The 17,799-nt window shown below is 45.2% G+C and overlaps 1 protein-coding gene across 1 annotated transcript; it reads right to left on the minus strand.

Moving 5' to 3' along the window:
* Positions 1-640: 640 nt before the first annotated feature.
* Positions 641-16,963, minus strand: LOC133399386 (PDZ domain-containing protein 4). The gene is made up of 7 exons (XM_061670990.1): positions 16,904-16,963; positions 6,832-7,127; positions 6,670-6,757; positions 6,319-6,417; positions 5,756-5,818; positions 5,498-5,599; positions 641-3,125 (listed from the first exon to the last, which is right to left on the minus strand). The coding sequence occupies exons 1-7, from the start codon at positions 16,961-16,963 to the stop codon at positions 1,272-1,274; spliced, it is 2,562 nt and encodes an 853-aa protein (XP_061526974.1). The 3' UTR covers positions 641-1,271.
* Between the last annotated feature and the right edge of the window lie 836 nt (positions 16,964-17,799).

The following is a 17,799-nucleotide window of genomic DNA, read 5'->3' on the forward strand; positions in this document are numbered from 1 at the left end:
ATTTTTCTTGTGACTTTTTTTACTTTCACCCTACATTTGCAAATGCATGTACTTTTGACTCCTTAACGTGGTCAAAATAATTTTATTTTGTATTTTTTATTTATTTATTTATTTTAAACCTTTGCGGATAACATGACAGACGCGCCATCCTAAGAACCACAAGCTTCAAAAGCGTTAAAATTCTGTCTCATCTGAAAAAAGTCATCAGTTGTCATTATTTTTATTTATTTATTTATTTTTATTCAGTTCACAGCATTAGCAAACTTAAGGAACACAATGTTTTTGATAGCATAAGTCCAGCCAACGCTAGCGAGCTCTTAAAACAGCATGCGACGCAGTAGCGTGATTTTTTTTTTTCTCTGTCTGTCTCCTCTCCTCTCAGTATGAGCACTATGGAAGTTAATAAAGAGGGAAACTATTTTATGTGCAGTTTTTTTCCCCCATTTTGCCAAGTTACCAAAGCAGATATTGTGTATAATTGAGAGTTAAACAAAAAAAATCTGTTTACTTTTTGTACTTTTGTATTTCAGTTTGTACTTTTTTACTCAAGTATAGGAGTCAAATCAGTATTTTTACTATATTGTTTCATGCACTTATCTGTACTACTTAACACTACTTATAAAAATTTGATATTGGGTTTACTAGTGAAAGTTAAAGCTAAGCAAAATGCACTCTGATACTCAAAACTTTTCAATGCACTTGTCTGTTCGTTTCAGTAGTTATTGCACAACTTGAGCTGGCCGGCAAAATTCACGTGTTTAAACCATGACATTTCCTGGTTGAATTAAAATTGGTATTTAAACAGTCCTCTTCATTATTCTGTTCACATTTCAACATTATGAGACCAAGATGACGCCTAACAATTGGACCAGGAAGTGAAGAGGTTGCAACCAAGATTACAGCGAGACTGGAAGAGTCACAGAAAAGCACACAAGTTGGACAGCCCTGGAAAGGTTCATGGAGCAAACACCTTCAGGGAATTTTGCCAGTCAGCGCCTTGTTAGAGAACAGCAAGTTATGCAAAAAGTACTGAAACACTGAACAGTTGGACATGTGCATTCAAAAGTTTGGTGAAAGTAAAAAGTTCACCTGTAAAGGTTCTGGTGCGTTTTAGGCTCGCCCTGAAATTTCACCTGAAAGTCCAATATCCCTAACTTTTTTTGTGAGTTGTGTGAGTAACAGAGTGTGTGAACTTTTGCCACCTCTGGTTGGCACCAGCGCAGCGTCGAAAGGCCACGTCCTCATTCAAAACCTTCCTTTCAGTGTCCAAGTCAGACTGTGGTGACCGACAGCAGGGGGTTGTAAACTTTGGTCCCGTCCGCAGACCTGCTCCCGTGGGTCAGCAGTTCCTGAATGGTAATCCAGTTGTCCAGAATCCTGCGACTGCGCTTCTTCATGCTCCTGCGGTGGCACAACTCCAGGATGGAGGTGGGTTCCTGCTGCTGCGCGGCCCCCTGCTGTCCCGCTCCAGCGCCGTCCCCGGAGCCCCCGCAACCCTGCTCCCGCTCCCGCTCCCTCAGGAAGTCGTGGCGGCTCTGCATCATCAGCTCCCGTCGCCGCCGCTGCTCCCGGGCCCTTTGCAGCTGCTGCTTACGCTCCTCTTTGCTCCAGTAGCGGCCCATCTTCATCTCGCTGACCGCATCGTCGTCCGTGGTCATTCCGCTTCGTTCTTCTCGGATCTTCATGGCCCGTGCCTTCAGGAGGCGGTCCCGCACGGGCCTCTTGGCCACGTAGCGTGAGCCGTCGCTCCGGATCTTTACTTTCCACTCCATACGCGGCGAGAAGGGCTCGGTGGCGCCGCTTCGGGCCACGTCTTTACATGTGCTACCCAGACTCATGGGGCTGACGTCCGCGATGCCCTGTCCGGATGCTTCTCCGTATCCCCCCGGCCTTTCGGAGGCCGACGGAGACCCCAGCTGCATGCAGCTCAAGTAGTGCTGAGGCAGCTTCGTTTCGGCGTGACGGCGAGACATGTAAGGACTGTTTTCGGCACTGCGGCCCCCCAGCCTCACACTCTGAGGGTTGGTTTTGCTGTTGCGTCTCAGCCCTCCGTCAGAACCCCTCCGGGCTCCTGGGTTGGATCCTCTCCTGTGAGAGTGGTTGAGGTTCCCTGGGACCGCGGTGCCTCCTTCGTTCCGGGTCGCCCTCTCTCTCTGCCTTGAGGAGAAGCTCTTCTCCGGCCGAGCTTCTCCTCCCTCCGGGCTGGCTGCGGAAGGCGAGGGGTGCTGCTCGTTAACCAGCGGGGTGCTCATGCAGCTTTCCCCTCCGGTGTTGTAGGCACTGGTGCTGTCCTTATCGGAGCGCTCCCTCTCCGGAAGCTCGTTGATGTCGGACAGAGCCTGGCGACGGGACTCGTCGCCGACCGAGCACCGACTGACCTTCTCCTCCAGAGGCCAAGCTTTGAGGCAGCGCTCTCTCAGCTGCTGCATCTTCTGCGCCCTGAGAATGTTTCGACACTTGAACTCAAGGTGCCGCAACTCCTCCTCCAGGAGCGCCATCTCGTGCCGAGTCAGGCTCTCGTTCTTGTTCTCGTCCAGCGAGACGCCGCCTTCCTCGCGGCCGCCGCTTCTCTCGTAGTAACACTTTATCTCCAGCAGCTCTTTGTACCTCTCGCACTCTTCTTCAGTCAGTCCGGGCATCATCATCCTCACCGGGTCACCCGTGTAGGTCCGGTTGCTGCCTTCCAGCTGCTCCAGCCCTCCTCCGTTGACACAGTCCAGGCCCAAAAGGGAGTCGGTGCTAAACTGAAGGTCTTGGGAGTACAGCAGTGGCGGCGTGTCGCTTTGGGCGGATGAAAACTTACGCATGCTTCCGGGTGTGTTTGTGGCGTTTGTATTGGAGGCACTGGTGTGGTCGTCTCCCAGGAGGTCGTGTTCCGAGGACTCCTCGTACCGCGTGCTTTCGTCCGTGCGGCCCACTCCGCTGTCCAGCTCCTGGCTGTTGCTCAGCACGGTCTGCAGCAAATCGGGCGAATCCCTGTTCAGTAAGCAATCGTGGCGACCTGCAGCACCGCCGCCCGGAGGGGAGGCGTCCGCGCAACTGCCGTTTCTGTGACTGGCCAGAAGATGGATAGCGTTGTCCGGTGGCTCCAGGTCCAGTTTGTCTGGGTCCACTTGGTTGTCATTCTGATGGGGAGTTGTTGAATTCAGATGATGGAAAGGAAAGACAAAGAATATTTTATTACAAGACTTCATTTGTACTAAATGTACCGTGCTACCTTGACTTACGAGCACCCCCCTTACGAAGTTATAAGTAGGGTTGCAAAAGGGTGGAGACTTTCTGAAAGGTTTCCATTAAATTTCCATAGGAAGTTAAGTTCGGGAATTCTGCAGATAAAGCGGTGTCTTGAGGTACGACGAGTTTAATTCCTTATGCTTGCAAATCAAAACACTCTCATTCCCCATGAAAATCAATTGAAATGCAATTAATCCGTTCCAGACCACCACCCCACCGCCAAAAAAACAACAACCAAAAGTTTTGTAATATGATTTTATAATCATAAAAAATAGTCAACAGTCAATAATTTTGTACTATATACGAATATTTTTTGCCACATTTGTTTACTTCGACTTAATGGAGATTGTGCTGCTCCTTCTGGTGTGCACACCTTGGCCACCTGGGGGCAGTATAAAATAAAGATGGTCACAACTTGCGAGTATTGTCATGTTTTCTGTCTGCATGTTTTGCTGTACTCTATGTGTTCAAATACTTTTGTAGTATTTGTTAGCGTAAAGCTAAAACAACTTTTCTGAGGCAAAACTATGTGGCTGTTTTAAATTCACCTGTAATTGCTTCAATGTTCAGTTTTCGAGAACACAGTTGATCTTTTGCCGAATTGGTTGCACGTGCGTTGCATTCAGATGGTAAAAGGTATTGATCCGTTCATCTTTGTTCCCGTTTGCGGGCGACTACTCGGGCCCTCTCTCTGCTTTCCCACGTGGCCGCAGATAAAACTTTAATCTTGGCTGATGAGACCTCTACCTCTTCGGAATCCCAATGACGAGTCCTCTTTGCTTAGCTTTTCTCAGGTCTTCAAGGTAGTCGTCTCTCCAAAGACAAGGATGTGCATCTTTGCATGTTTGTGTGTGTGTTGTACAGGCTCATTATAACTACAGCCTTTTAGATGTGCCCTCTAGCACTCTGTGCAAAATGTGGCCTGCATACAGATGCCATAATCTTTCATGGAGCGTGGGAGTCTGCCTTTTTAACAACCAGGTGGCGGGATGACAGAAAGAATCATTTCTGTCTGTCAATAAATTTGGCCAGCAAACAAAAGGATCATGTTAAAGGGGCCGGCGCTGTCCTGGTAAATTCAAGAATGACCTTGAGGGAGAGTCACAATGAGAAGAACAATTTGGCTTTGCTCTCCGACCTGGTCCTCATTGTTTGTTGTCGCTCTGTGATAGCTTCTTGACAAGGTGGGATAAAGCAGTGTTTCCAAACCTTTAATGAGCCATGGTGTGGATTGTACAGTTTATATATATATATATAATACAAAATGTATACTGAAATCATGATGATGCCGTCTCAATTTACTCACACCTTTAGTCAGTGTGAAATCTGGGCCTATTGTACTGCAGAATGAATGGGTTAACAGGTTAATTGTACCTTCTGCCATCTAGTGGAAGAGGATTTAATTATGTGTCCTCTCAGTATACGTCTTTGGCATCGATAGATGAACAAAGATATATGACAGTGAGAACGAGGTTTTCGGCAGATTCGGTTTTCCACAGTTGTCTAAACGGTTTCCCTGATTTCGAACATCATTCACATTCATCCAAAATATTTCATCAATTGTGTATAAAAGGTCCAAGGCGTATTCTGCAATGCAAGCTTTTAACAGCTCAAAGCAATAACACTCCCGGTCTGCTCGGCAACACTGTAATACAGTTAAAATCCTTCAAAATTAAAGAATGTGGTACAATAACACAATTTCAGCACACTTTCTTAGGCCATACGGTGTCTTATTTAACAGCTGCACTCCGTAAACAACCACAAAATAGTTTGAATGCGATGACTAAATTAGCCACTATATGGACAAATAAGTGTGCTGATACTGTTATTATACTGGTGTGCTTTTATTTTGAAGGCCTGAAGTTTGACAGGATGTTATGCCGATGTTGCCCCAACTTGTCCGAGTGTTGCTGAGCAGACCTGGAGGCTTGTTATTACTTTTAGTTGTTAAAATAAAAAGCTTGCCATGTGTCGTCGTGAGCGCAGACTTTGACGTGCTCGTACCATTGTAATCAATGACAGCGTACTAAATCTTTTTATTGTATTAGGTTAGCGATTGAAGATGATTTATGTTGTTGCACAACGGTAAATGACGGCAGTGAACGGAATAATAACTACATTTTATGCATTTTTTTCCCCCAGAAAAGTCTCACGACCGGATGTTACAGATAACTGGCTTATGATGCATACGAGACGATAAAGGACAAAAGTGCACAAACTGGGCCGCTCGCTCCCCTGCAACCTGCCTATTCAATGTCCTCACCTCGATCTCGGGTCGTGCGAGGAGGAAGGAGACATTAGTGCTGTCTTCTCTGGTCAGAAGAGCTACCGCCTCCTCTCTGTCCTGGATGTCCACTCCATTGATCTTAAAAAAAGAAACAAAAAATAGAGTGGACATTGTATGATGCGTCCATGTGTCTGGTGAGTGTATTTCTGAACAGTCATAGGGTGTGCCATCACTGTAGTGTTGATGCTGTTCATTACTATTTATGCACGCAAGGTGCTGTATGCGTTTCAGCACCTGCAATATTCTGTCCCCCTTGCGGATGCGGCCGTCCATTGCAGCAATACTATTCGGGGTCACCTGGAGGAAGGGAGAAGGCTTTTCGTGAAGACAAGGGGGAGCGCAAAGATCGCCGTATCCTGATTTTCCCGCAAGCGCAAGGTTCGCTGTGCGTGTTTGCCAATTCGGCAGACACCTCAGCGACAAGCTGGGCGGATCGGCACAACGAGGGTGTGTCCTTTGACGTGCGCCCGACGGTTTGGTGGCAGAAAGTCGGTCTCAGCTAACGACTGCTAAGTCCGGTGCAGTAGGTAGACCGCCAGTCGAACGCGTTTTCGGTGAATTTGATCCGGGCGCCGACAGATTCTGAGCTCCGCGGACATGTGTGGTGGTCAGACGTATCCCGTCCATAAATATGTGAACAGCAGGCATCAAACTCTCACCCACAGTGGCCTCATTTGGGCCGGCTCGCGCGCGTCTGCGAAATGACGAAAACCCAGTCTAAACTGCCTCCCCGCGGAATCAGAGCCCAAACTGTGCATCTGAGTCACAGCTAAAAAACGGGAAGTCAACATCATCACCTCGCCGACGTAGATCCCAAGATCCTCCTCGTCGTCGGTTCTGTAACACACTGTCAGCCCGAGTTTATCCTGATGATGGGATTTGTACAGCTCCACCTCCTGGTAGTGAGAGAAAAGTTGGAAAAATGATCCGGCTGCTTCGAAAGCTGTTTGAGCATTTACTCCACATCCTTGAAATCTAGCTTCCGGTCCACGCACTAGTATATGCACTAGTTCGGCCTCACTAGTCTGACAATTCAGCGCACTACTCAAGTCATGTCTTACAAGTCATGTTTTTTTTCCACGACGAGTGCCACTTTAGGCATACTGGTATGGAAGAAACGCTCAACCGGCTTTCCGTACATCCCTCACCTCATATTCCAGCTCGTCCTGCCTGTCAACGTCATGCTGAGTGATGTCGAAGTAGTCGGCCGGGTCGTAGTACACGGGCTCTAGGTAACTGAAAGGGTCAGGGTCAGTGAAAGGTCAATCCAAGCGTGATGCTCATGGCACAGCAAATGTGATGTGACTGACAGTTCATTGAGCAAATATGGCTCCAGGAGTGCTGGGAGAGGGGGCGAAGGCGGGGGGTCGGGTGGAGACGGCCCGCTCTTGCCCGCGGTCAACGTATGTTGGAAGCTGATGTCCGTCTGGGTGCAGCTGTCCACGCAGTCGGCCATCCCCATGGTCGGCGGAGCGACGCCGGCCGGGGGCCCCGTTAGGCCTGCGCGTCTGCGGGACTTGCGCCCCCGTAGTACGTTGGACAGCACAGGGTCCCTCGTGTCCAGTGTGGGATCGCCAGACAGGCGGGACAACTCCTTCCTGTTCACCTGGAAAACAGGTGGGTCATCATCGCTATCAAGTGCCTTCCTCTGAATCCAGTCATCATGAAAATGTAGCAAAACAATGAAACGCTGAGGCTCTCCTGCAAGCGGCCAAACATTTGCACACATGCCAGTGCAATAATAAGTCTCTTCAAATGTCTCCTTCGTTTGATTATTTTTGGGGATGTTGATGATTTTAGCATGTCCCACACGCTGCTCTGCTAACTGGTGTGTGTAATTAGTGGTTAAATCATACTAAATTTAAAAAAGTTGACATGGTTCCCAGAACGTTACGTGATAAATCGAGTCATTTGAATGATTTTCACGGTCATATGAATTAAACATTTTGCACGTGTCCCTGAAATTGCTATCCACCCTGTCACAATGGTGTAACTGCCCCTTTATTAAACCCTCTGTTAGATATATTTTTACCGCTGTTTTAACATCACACCCGAGCTTCACCGATCAGTAATTCCCGCACATTATACAATGCACTGCATACTGAAATGAGTTAAGCAGACGCCCACACACATCCTGAGTGAAAGGTGAGCGCCTGCGTGGACCTCATAACGCGACTTGTTGGTCGTTTCGCTAATCTCATAAAGCAGTTGGAATTTCCCCAAACGTACCGACGGGGGGCGTGCGTGCTGAAAGAGACGAAGATGGATTGAGCCCTGGCATCGACTTCACTTGTTGAACGAAATGAGCGCGCTCTCATCGCTCTGCCCGTGCGACTTCATTTGCTTCAGACGAAACTAAATTGACTTCTTGTCGGTTTAAGAACCAGTCTCAACACCGCTGATGTTTTCAACGACGAAGACATTTGAAAGTCCTTCACAAGTTACATCATCATTCTATTATCTTTTTATTCATATTATTATTATTATTATTATTAAGTAGTAGTCTTTTTGCACAATGTGCAACGAGAGACAATAAAAGTACACCTCTTGTATGCGCTATGCCAATATCAATGGCGCTCTTGTCCATTTGAATTAGAAAAGAACACTTTATTGACTTATTTATGATTGTATTATTATTTTTTTGCCTGTGTGGCAATCTCAGCGCTTGAAATTGGTGTGAACTGCCCCCCTTGATAAGATCTTAGGTCAAGAAAAAAACGCCATGAGAGATATAAATAAAGTGGAGTGTGTTGAAACAAAATGATTCCATGATATTTGAATTAGGCGGCACGGCGACCGACTGATTAGCACATCTGCCTCACAGTTCTGAGGGCCGGGGTTCAATCCCCGACCCCGGCTGTGTTTTGTTTGCATGTTTCCTCCCACATCCCAAAAACATGCGTGGTAGGTTAATTGAAGACTCTAAATTGCCCGTAGGTGTGAATGTGTGCGCGAATGGTTGTTTGTTTTATATGCGCCCTGCGATTGGCTGGCGACCGCTTCAGGGTGTACCCCGCCTCTCGCCCGAAGATAGCTGGGATAGGCTCCAGCACGCCCGCGACCCTCGTGAGGATCAAGCAGTATGTGTGCTCTCGCCACTCGGCCGTACAGCCGTGATGGGTAAGGAGGCTAAACATCTGAAATCATCTGAAAAGTGAGGGCTGCTTTCACAGCGCGGGCAACAATTACCCTCAAAATTTCGCGAATAAATAGTTCTTTCTTTTAATTCCATTCACTTTCGCCCTCTTCAATATGAGTGAACAGTGGCGGGGCGGTGCCCTAGCGCCCTCTATTGACCAGCCATCAATGACACAGAAGAAAAATAGAGTCCAGTAGGTACCTGTACCTGAACAAGCTACTTAAATACAGCAACAAATTATTTGCATTTTGTTACTTGCAGCTTCCCGTTTCCCTTTTTGCAATCTTCCGCCGCCGCCGCACGACCCTAACCTCTTTCGCACCCCCAACTGTCCTCCTTCCTTTCCGTTGTGCACACATTCATCTCCCTTCCTCTTCGCTCTAGAGCTTCTGCTGCCGTGCTAACTCAGCATTTCTGCCAGCGCTGTCCCTCCCCGCAGATGTGGACCCCCGTTGCTCACTTTCTATTTTGTTTGTCCATGCTCACGTTGATGTCCCATCATAAATCTCGCTGCCTACTCTTAATGAGACAACAAATAAGATGCCTCCTTTCTTTGCAGGTGCTGCTGCAAGTGGGACGGAAATATGTTCACGTGTTCCGACTGCACTCGTAACAAGAGGAAGCATCAGAGACTCCTCCGTGTTCACAAATGACAGAGTGAGTGAGAGAAAGAAGGTGAAGGAGTGTCGGGGGGAAGCGCCCTTCTCATTCATTATCAATGAGGGTGCTCGGCCTGCTTTGAAGAGGACTTCATGCAGTGTACCTGTTATAGAACTGGTCTGCCCAGAGCTGATGGGGAACCCATTACATGCCTCTGTGGGTTAGTAGGCTATCACACTAGGCCACGCTATTTGGCACATCTGCACTGGCAAATTCAAAAATGCTGTCTCTATGAGACAATGTTCCCACTTTTGACTGACACTTTCAGTTTTTCATTTAAAGAGAATTCAGAGATTCGTTTGCATTTACATTCTATAATGTGTCTAACGATAATGGCTGAAAACGTGCAAAGACTGAGAACTAGGTCGTACTGTGGCAACATAGCGTTAAACTGTTTTTCCACATTTTCAGTTTCCCCGATTTTCGAAGAACTCGATCACCTTCGTGGTTAGCAATTGCGATGAACGATTAGCAAGCTAGCTGTAGTCCCCTGGCGTGGCCGCTTTAGAGCGCCTCGTTGTCGGTTGTGAGTGCACATGTCACGGAAAGAGAGGCAGAAGAGCAGGGGATTCAAGAAAAGTCTAACTTGACAGCAAGTGTAGGGATAGTGGCTTCGCGCTGGCGTAGCCACTTTAGAGCGCCTCGTTGTCGTGGTGTGGCCCTGCGATGACCTGTCAGGATATATTCCAGCTACCAGAGACTTTAAGTGGATATATTTTCACCATTCAAACATGTAGTCGTGTATAAGCATAAGAAAGATTAAGATTAGATTAAGTCGCATCCATTTTTCCAGCTTGTAGAAGTGATGTTGGATTGACAGCTGACGTACTTCATTTGGAGCAGCTCACAATCAATATGTATCTAACAACGTGACGAAAACAGAATATTTTGATAAAATACACCGTAGTCACCAGAGATGCTGATTATTCAATGTATTCATAGGCGCAGATCGCTACATCTGTTTTGCTCTTGGCTGTAACAACTTTTGCTCTGACCAACCAATCAAGAGGATGAAAAAACGCTGACGTTATTGTGGGCCATTTAGCTGGCGAACTTGAAATGTGACTGGTTAAAGAAACAGCTGGGCAGATTGGATTGCCGTGGCAACACAGAGATGCTGAAATCTGATTGGAATTGGGGAAAAAAAAAAAAAAAACAACAACAACAACATCCCCATATACGTACTGGAACCAGTACAGCCAAGAGAAACGCCACAAAATAAGGAGAATAGACTTTTGGGGATAAATTAGTAAAATTTCATGCAACAAATGTATCGAATTAAGCTGTAAATGTTGGTCACTGATTCTGATAGTGTTTCGGCCAGCGGGGAATGCCCGGCGCTATTAAGACTTCTGTTGATTGTCATTAATTGTTGATTATAGAAGCAATTAAGGCAAAATGGACTACTTAACTCTCACTAATTGATCAGAAAATGTATTTAAATACCCATCCCTGTATAAATATGTTGTTATGTGCATCACGGTTAATCCAAAGTGAGCATTATTATCTTTGTAAAAGGCTCTTGTATTGGACCTGAAAGAATTGTGCAAGTGTACTTAATGTTGTGGCCAGTCTATGTACAAGCATTCAGGAAATTCTGGGCTTGCAGCAATCATCCCCAAGTGCAATCCTTCTGTATTTTGGATATGAAATTTATTAACATACAGCTGAATCCCAGAGGATTTTATTTTTATTTTTTTTAGACAAAACAACAAACCCCCCCCCCAAAAAAAACAACACACAGCCGACACACCACAGGAGGTGGGCGGTGGCTGTATGTGCTGCGGAGCCAAGGGCGGAGGCTGCACATGCGGATGGAGATGAAAGAGATCCAAATGTAGTCGAGAGAAGGTTGGGGGGAGCCAAGGAGAGGCAAATGGGGGCGGGGGACAAAACTGGCTTTCGAGGAATTGTCTTGGTGGATGTACACGGCCAGTGAGACCAACTCTTGATTCTTGTATACAACCACCAAATGACCTCGTGGAAAATAAATAACTCAGTGGTTGATGCATAATTGCTTGTTATATGAAAGGCCTTTAAAGCGCAAAATAAAGCGCAGTACAACACGCTGCCATAAAAACCGGGGGACGGAAAGGACTACGCTGCATATCAATGTGTCCATAAATACACATAGTTTTCTCATTGGTGTTTTTTTTTTTTTTTTTTTGCTCTAATCCAGGTCAAGGGCAGCTCCACAGAGTCCCTGCAGACCAAAGCAAAAAAATCAACCCTCTCACCCACTTTGATTCCACCGCAATGGATTGTTCTCCTCTCCGCGCTCGGAGGACGAGAACAGTCACCTTCCCAGAGAATCAATTCAAGTGGGAACAGTTGACCCAGTGGCGAGCTATAAACCCCTGGGGGGGGGGGGGCGACATCACTGAGCCTTGCCGCCGTGCTGATGAGGCCCGCGGAGAATACAAAGACTATTCGAGGTCATTCATCAGTTAGATGTGCACGTTCTCCTGTTTCTTACATACAAAGGGCACTGGATAATTGCATGTAACATGTTTGCGCCAATTGAAATTGAGTATTATATGTGGACGACCTGTTTGTTGATATCCAAACTAAAATATTACCCATAACTTCTATATTACTCATTTATAGTCGAGAATAAATAACGTGAGAATAAATGTCTTGGAAATTTGTCCCACCACAAAGAGTGTTGTTACGGTAAGAATCCTGCCAGATATGAATGAATGAATGAAAATGAAGCTTTCAAATTGGGAGGACTCAAGTCGTTCTCTCCGCCGAAGGTGCTGAAACCAATCGAGTACTCTCCATCGACAACACGAGCTTATCGCCTGTTAGTTTTAACTGAAACTTGTCAGCCGATTGGAGAAGGGGTTCCCCGAGGAGAAGACGACATATGTTGAGAAATAATGAAGTTATGCTGTTTTACACTCATTTGAAGGTGTTATTTTTTCTAAATCAGATTTTCTGTAGGCGACATCACGCAAGAATGTTCCCAGCAAAAATGTTTTTTCCCCCCCCCAACACAAAACTTTCTATGGAACCCATTACCCGATTGTCAGAATTCTTGGTGCGTTTTATTCAGGCTGACAATTAGACGCAGACTCCGCATTTTGACAGACTCATTATGGGGAAATCTTGTCACTTGGCAATTCACAAGGTCTTTGAAATTGAAACATATCCTTATAAAGCGATTCAAACATCACCGTTTGCTTTTTTTTTTATTTCAAAGGGGTCCTTTTAATCAGTTGATGAAAAGGGCAGAATTGAAATAGTGACAGGGAAGGGCAAGGGTGGACACACACACACACACACATGCACTGTTTTTTTTTTTTTTTTTAATGACACCGGTTGCCATGGAAGCAGCTTCCCTTGAAACCAATTTGGTTCCAGGGGAAGCTGCCAGATTTACTGTTTGCGTTAATCCTCACTTTTGCCCAGTTCATTTGCACACAATTCAACAGCCGACGCTTTCACAAGTGGATTGCAGCTTGGAAATGACGGGCGCGTGTGTCGCGACCATCAATGTTGTGCGCGGCGTTGCCATGGCGGGATATATGATATTTGAGTTTTAGTCCTTTGGGCAAGAGGTGGTCGGATTGACCCAGCTCCCTCTGCAGCCTGTTGTACAGTATCTAAATGAAGTAATTACACATACACACAGTCGCATAACTCTGAAGGGAAACGCGAGAGCATTCAGTGATTTAATGCAGGCGGTCTAATTATCTTCCCTTTTATACGATGGCTGTTTAGGTAACACGATGTTTGGATTAACGATCCTTCTGCTGTGTAATGATGCCAAGACAAGAAACATGCAATCTGTCTGTGGTTCCATAGTGGATTATTCGCCACAGACATAACGTCGTAATATTGCTGCTTGTCACCTACTCCAGTGATTCCCAAAGTGTAGTATGGGTACCACTCGCGGTACGTAGGCTCCCTCTAGTGGTACGTAAAAGCCTAAGTTCAGATCAGTTGTGTTTCACTTTTAAAATAATTTGCATTTCATCTTTAAGAACTCCTTTATGAACTATTTATATCAGAATGCTTAGGTTAAAACACGGTACGATCATAATATGGAATGTATTTAGTTTTATATATAATAATAGATGAGATAAAATATTTAGTTAATATATATTATAGTCAGCCAGAGCTGCAAGGAATGCAAAGTTATCAATGTCCTTTCACCACTGTTCCTGTTATACCGTGTTGCGTGTTTTTGTTTGCACATTAAGGACAAAAGTCCTGTTTTTGTTTTAATTCCTCATTTAAAAAAAAAGACTATTCAAGCAACAAGTCTTTTGTCATGTTTTTGAGATAATAGCCTGTTAGCAACGTAATGAAAGAAAAAGAAAAACGATGAACTGGTTCATTTTTGGAACGGTGAACTTTGATCAAAATTTTGAATCATGAACGGTGAAGTGAACTTTGAACTGGTTCGCATAGAAAATGAACGTTCCCAACACTGACAATAATATGAACTCAATCTCTGCCGTGGAAGTTAACATTTGTCAACTGGAATCCAACTGTTTACTGCCACTCATGAATGCATTTGTCAAGTGTGTTTTTCAACAGGTAGACGTGGAAGACAGGCTCGCCCTGCATGTCTATGAAATTCCGGTTTGTAAATCACTGTAATGACTAACAGATACCTGCAGATGGCGTTATGATGGCGTTGGAAGTCTGACAAGTTTAGTCACCTCAAACTTGTGTAAATGTATGGTACGAAACAAGAGTATGTGTCGCGTTTGGTTGTAGAAAGTGTGTGTCGCGATGGTGAGAAAAGATGGCGCCGTTCATGGAGTAAATGGCGAACGGCAAGTAAAAAAGCCACTGACGTGCAACTTTATGCACGCGGTGAGTCAGCGTCGCTCACGGCGCGTTTCTTAGTTGCATATCTGTCAATAATTTGTTTTGCCATCAAAAGTCCTTTGCTCGTCTTGTTTGCGTTGTATTATAGTTTGAGGTGTCATAAAAGCAAAAAATGTAATTCACTGTTCTGCTTGACGCGTTTGTTTTCACAAAATATTCCTTTTCTCCACTTTTTACTCAGAAACCGGTGTTTGTCTTGTGAAAGACGAGAGTCTGAGCTTTCTTTTGGTAAGTCTGATGCAACACAATATTCTGTGGGCCTTAAAGGATCTGTCAAAATGCTCTAAAACGGCCGCCAATAGGGGGAACGCTGCTTTAAAAAGCCGTTGCCAGTGAATGTGTGAAATATACTTTTAGGAATAAAACCTCTGTGTTTATTTAAATAACCACTTGGGCCTTCTGCACAACTATATTTAATGTTGGACATAACGGTGGTACTTGGAGAGCTAAGTATTTTTTTTAAATAGGTGTTACTTGCTGCAACAAAATTGGGAACCAGTGACCCACTTCAAACAGATGCATAATGGCTGCCCTCACACTGAAAAATCGTATATTAATACAGTACAGGTATTTGGACATCCCCTCAGTCAGTCAGCCCTTCTCTGGTTTTATGAGCACATCCTAGACTGAGCACGCAGAGCGGATTTTTGAAGGGGCCTGAAGCCTGTCTGTACGCCTCTGCTCCATCGAATCAATTGCTTCTGACACATGAGGGCAAGGAGCAGAAAGAGCAGACTTGCCTGATAGTCTCCCTTTCCCTTCCTGTCTCATTAGCATGCCTTTATGGGCTCAGTCTTTCTCATTCTTGCTTCTGGCACCAGATGCGGCCCCATTAAGTAGTCCGGGCCCAGACTCCTACATACGTGCATTATCCCAGAAGACGCATCAGGCGCCACGGATAACAACAGCGCTGCGCCACACACGCACAGGCGGTGGGGATTGCTCATGACGAGTGATCACGGGGCTTATGTTGGGGTCACCACGTGTATTACCGGGTCGCCATCAGGACCTTCCTGGGCCGCTGCGCTACCAGACGAGCTGAGAAAAGCTCTGAGGTCCCAGTTGGCAAGTGGTGCTGAGGCTGTAACCCTGGCAACCCCTCGCTTGCTTATTCTCTCCTGCTCTTATTTCATTTCTTTAACAATTCAGCCATCATGCTTCCTCTACTTGCCCCGTCTATGTACATCTTTTGCTCTGCTGGTTTTGATCTTAAGCCATAGTATTATTAACATAACCATTAGTGCTGCCATGGGCATGCATCACTGGTTTCAACAAAACAATGCAAAACCAATGAACAGCCTCATTGAGGTTAAAAAATTTCCAGGTCCACATGTTAAAATCTAACAAAACGACTGGGCATCTTAATCCAATTTTATATTAATTATTCAGCTTCATTTACTACAATGAATTGGATTAGCTAATAATGCGGATGATGCCATTGGCCCAAGTTGGTAAAGTGCGGTAGTGGAGAGCTGTGATTCCCCACCATTGTACATATTACATACATTACAATACATTAGTGTAGTAATGAGAGATCATCAGGTGTGTCGCAGGAAATTATCCAGTTTCACATAATTGCTTCAAAAATTATCATTTAGTTCCTAAAAATAATATATATTTGTTCATCTATCTATGCAGGTGTCACAAAGGTTTGTGGGAATATTTCCCTAAAAATGAGACCGCAAGCACGGTTACTTGCAAAATACACAAGTCTATCCTCAAATACAACACAAGCAAAAGTGTTACGAAGCCCCATCTGAAAAGGCTTCCGCTGACGCTAGATGACATACGGCCGTGAATCCTCACGTCAGCGAATTCACCAAATGGCCTCCTGTGACAGACCAACTTCTAATTGCGTACGAGGCCATGAAAGTTTCTGAATGTGGTTGGATGAAGGAGTCGGGGGGGCGGTCAAACCGAAGATGGCAGAGAAAGTGAGTGAGCGAGCTTGTATTTGGAGGAGAGAATACACAACAGCAAGTTGACAACTGAAAAAAAAAATGACATCATCGATTACTCAACATTGACACCACTATCATCACCTCAGCGTTGACTACTAAAAAAACTGAACCCTTCGTATCCAACTGTTATCATTCATCCAACAGAAATATTTTACAGTACGTAGGTAAATTTCTGAGTAAATTAAGACAAATCATCATTATTTCACTATACTGTATTTACTTTTTGTGGCATTTTTTGTTTTGGTGTTGCGCCGTGCGATTTTCAAGTGTTAAATAGTTCTTGTGCCTTGGTTCAATAAATGTTTGGAAACACGAGTGAAGAGGGCCCAGCTGGAACTTCGGACGGTTGATGACTTGGGGCACACCCACAGCAGGCCATTCAAATCGTGCTTGACACCTAAAGTCCAGGACGATTGGCTAGTGTGAATGCTCTTCTCCCCACTTATTAATTGATTACAAGGGTTATTCCAGAATTGGAGGACAATTTAGACAACATTTTTTTGAAAACTGACCACTTACTGTATATAGAAAATGTCTTCAAATTCTACAATTAAACATTAACAGAAGGACTAGATGTAATCCAAAAAGTCAAGAAGTTTTTAATAATGCAACGCTGTATAATTAAGAGATAGCACACCTTAGATGGGCCGAAACCTGAATGCTTATCGGGCAGTGGGAGTGCGGGTCAGCGGGGGACTGTTTGAATGGCCTTTTGTGAGTACACTATGTCCTTTGAGAAGGAAATGACACATTGGTAAAAGATAGATGAGGCCTCACCTGGAACATGACCCTGTATTGTTCTTCAGGCTTTTGGACCACACACATGTTGCACCCCATTGTGGCGTTTGACACACTGATGGACCACGTACAGCAGCGACCTGATGACCGGTTCTTACGGAAGAACCTGTCGCGGTCTTTGTCTGTGGCAGAGGGAGGATCCCACCCTCCCTTGCAGGGTTGTGGTATGTAACACTCCCCTCCTTCCTCTTCCTCAGCACCACACACAATCCAACATCCCCGTCAGGAACAGTTCTCTGAGCTCCTATTCGTTCCAGACACTTAAGCGTAGAAGATTTGTTCTTCAGGCAAAGAATGTCACTCATTTAAGTCCATTGTTGGGGTAATGTTCTGTTTGTCTGTTTTTTTTTTTGTTTTTTTTTTAAGTTTGTGCTTATTTCAGACACACGTATTCCCATCGATTGTCTTGACAAAACAGATCTGACAGTATGCTTGTTGTGCTCTTTGTTTGGTCTTTTTGTAGTCGAAAAACAAAAGGACAAAGTAAGTTGTCCCAGTAGTCACCCGAGTTGTGCTCCCCTTGCTGTCTCCCAGGTTTGTGCACTAGAAGAGCGAAACCTGACTTGCTCTCAAGCAAGCTGCATCAGTTCTGTTTCGCAGCACATTTTTGCCATGCACGTCTCAAGGCTTCTGGAGTTGTTGTTTAGGTGTGGCTGGCTGGGGAGTTAACGTGCTTGGTTTCCCCCCACACACTTCCCTTGGAATATTCTTAACTTTCAAAAGGAGGAAACGCAACAAATGGAGAATTAATCTGAGGCTGACCACTACGTACTATTTTCCTGGTTACACTCTAAGTCCTCATGCCCCGAAAACATATTCTCCAAATATGAGAACAAACAAACATGCACAACCTCTTACTGAACACAGAAAATTGC

The sequence above is a fragment of the Phycodurus eques genome, chromosome 1, assembly GCF_024500275.1.
Source record: "Phycodurus eques isolate BA_2022a chromosome 1, UOR_Pequ_1.1, whole genome shotgun sequence".
Lineage (NCBI taxonomy): Eukaryota > Metazoa > Chordata > Actinopteri > Syngnathiformes > Syngnathidae > Phycodurus > Phycodurus eques.

Bases quoted from the DNA above. Each gene is read 5' to 3' on its own strand.
- LOC133399386 (XM_061670990.1), bottom strand. From the start codon at position 16,963: ATGGGGTGCAACATGTGTGTGGTCCAAAAGCCTGAAGAACAATACAGG. The intron at 7,128-16,903 runs GTGAGGCCTCAT...CCTGTTTTCCAG, and splicing joins AATACAGGGTCATGTTCCAG to GTGAACAGGAAGGAGTTGTC. The intron at 3,126-5,497 runs GTGAGGACATTG...ACTCCCCATCAG, and splicing joins TCGCACGACCCGAGATCGAG to AATGACAACCAAGTGGACCC.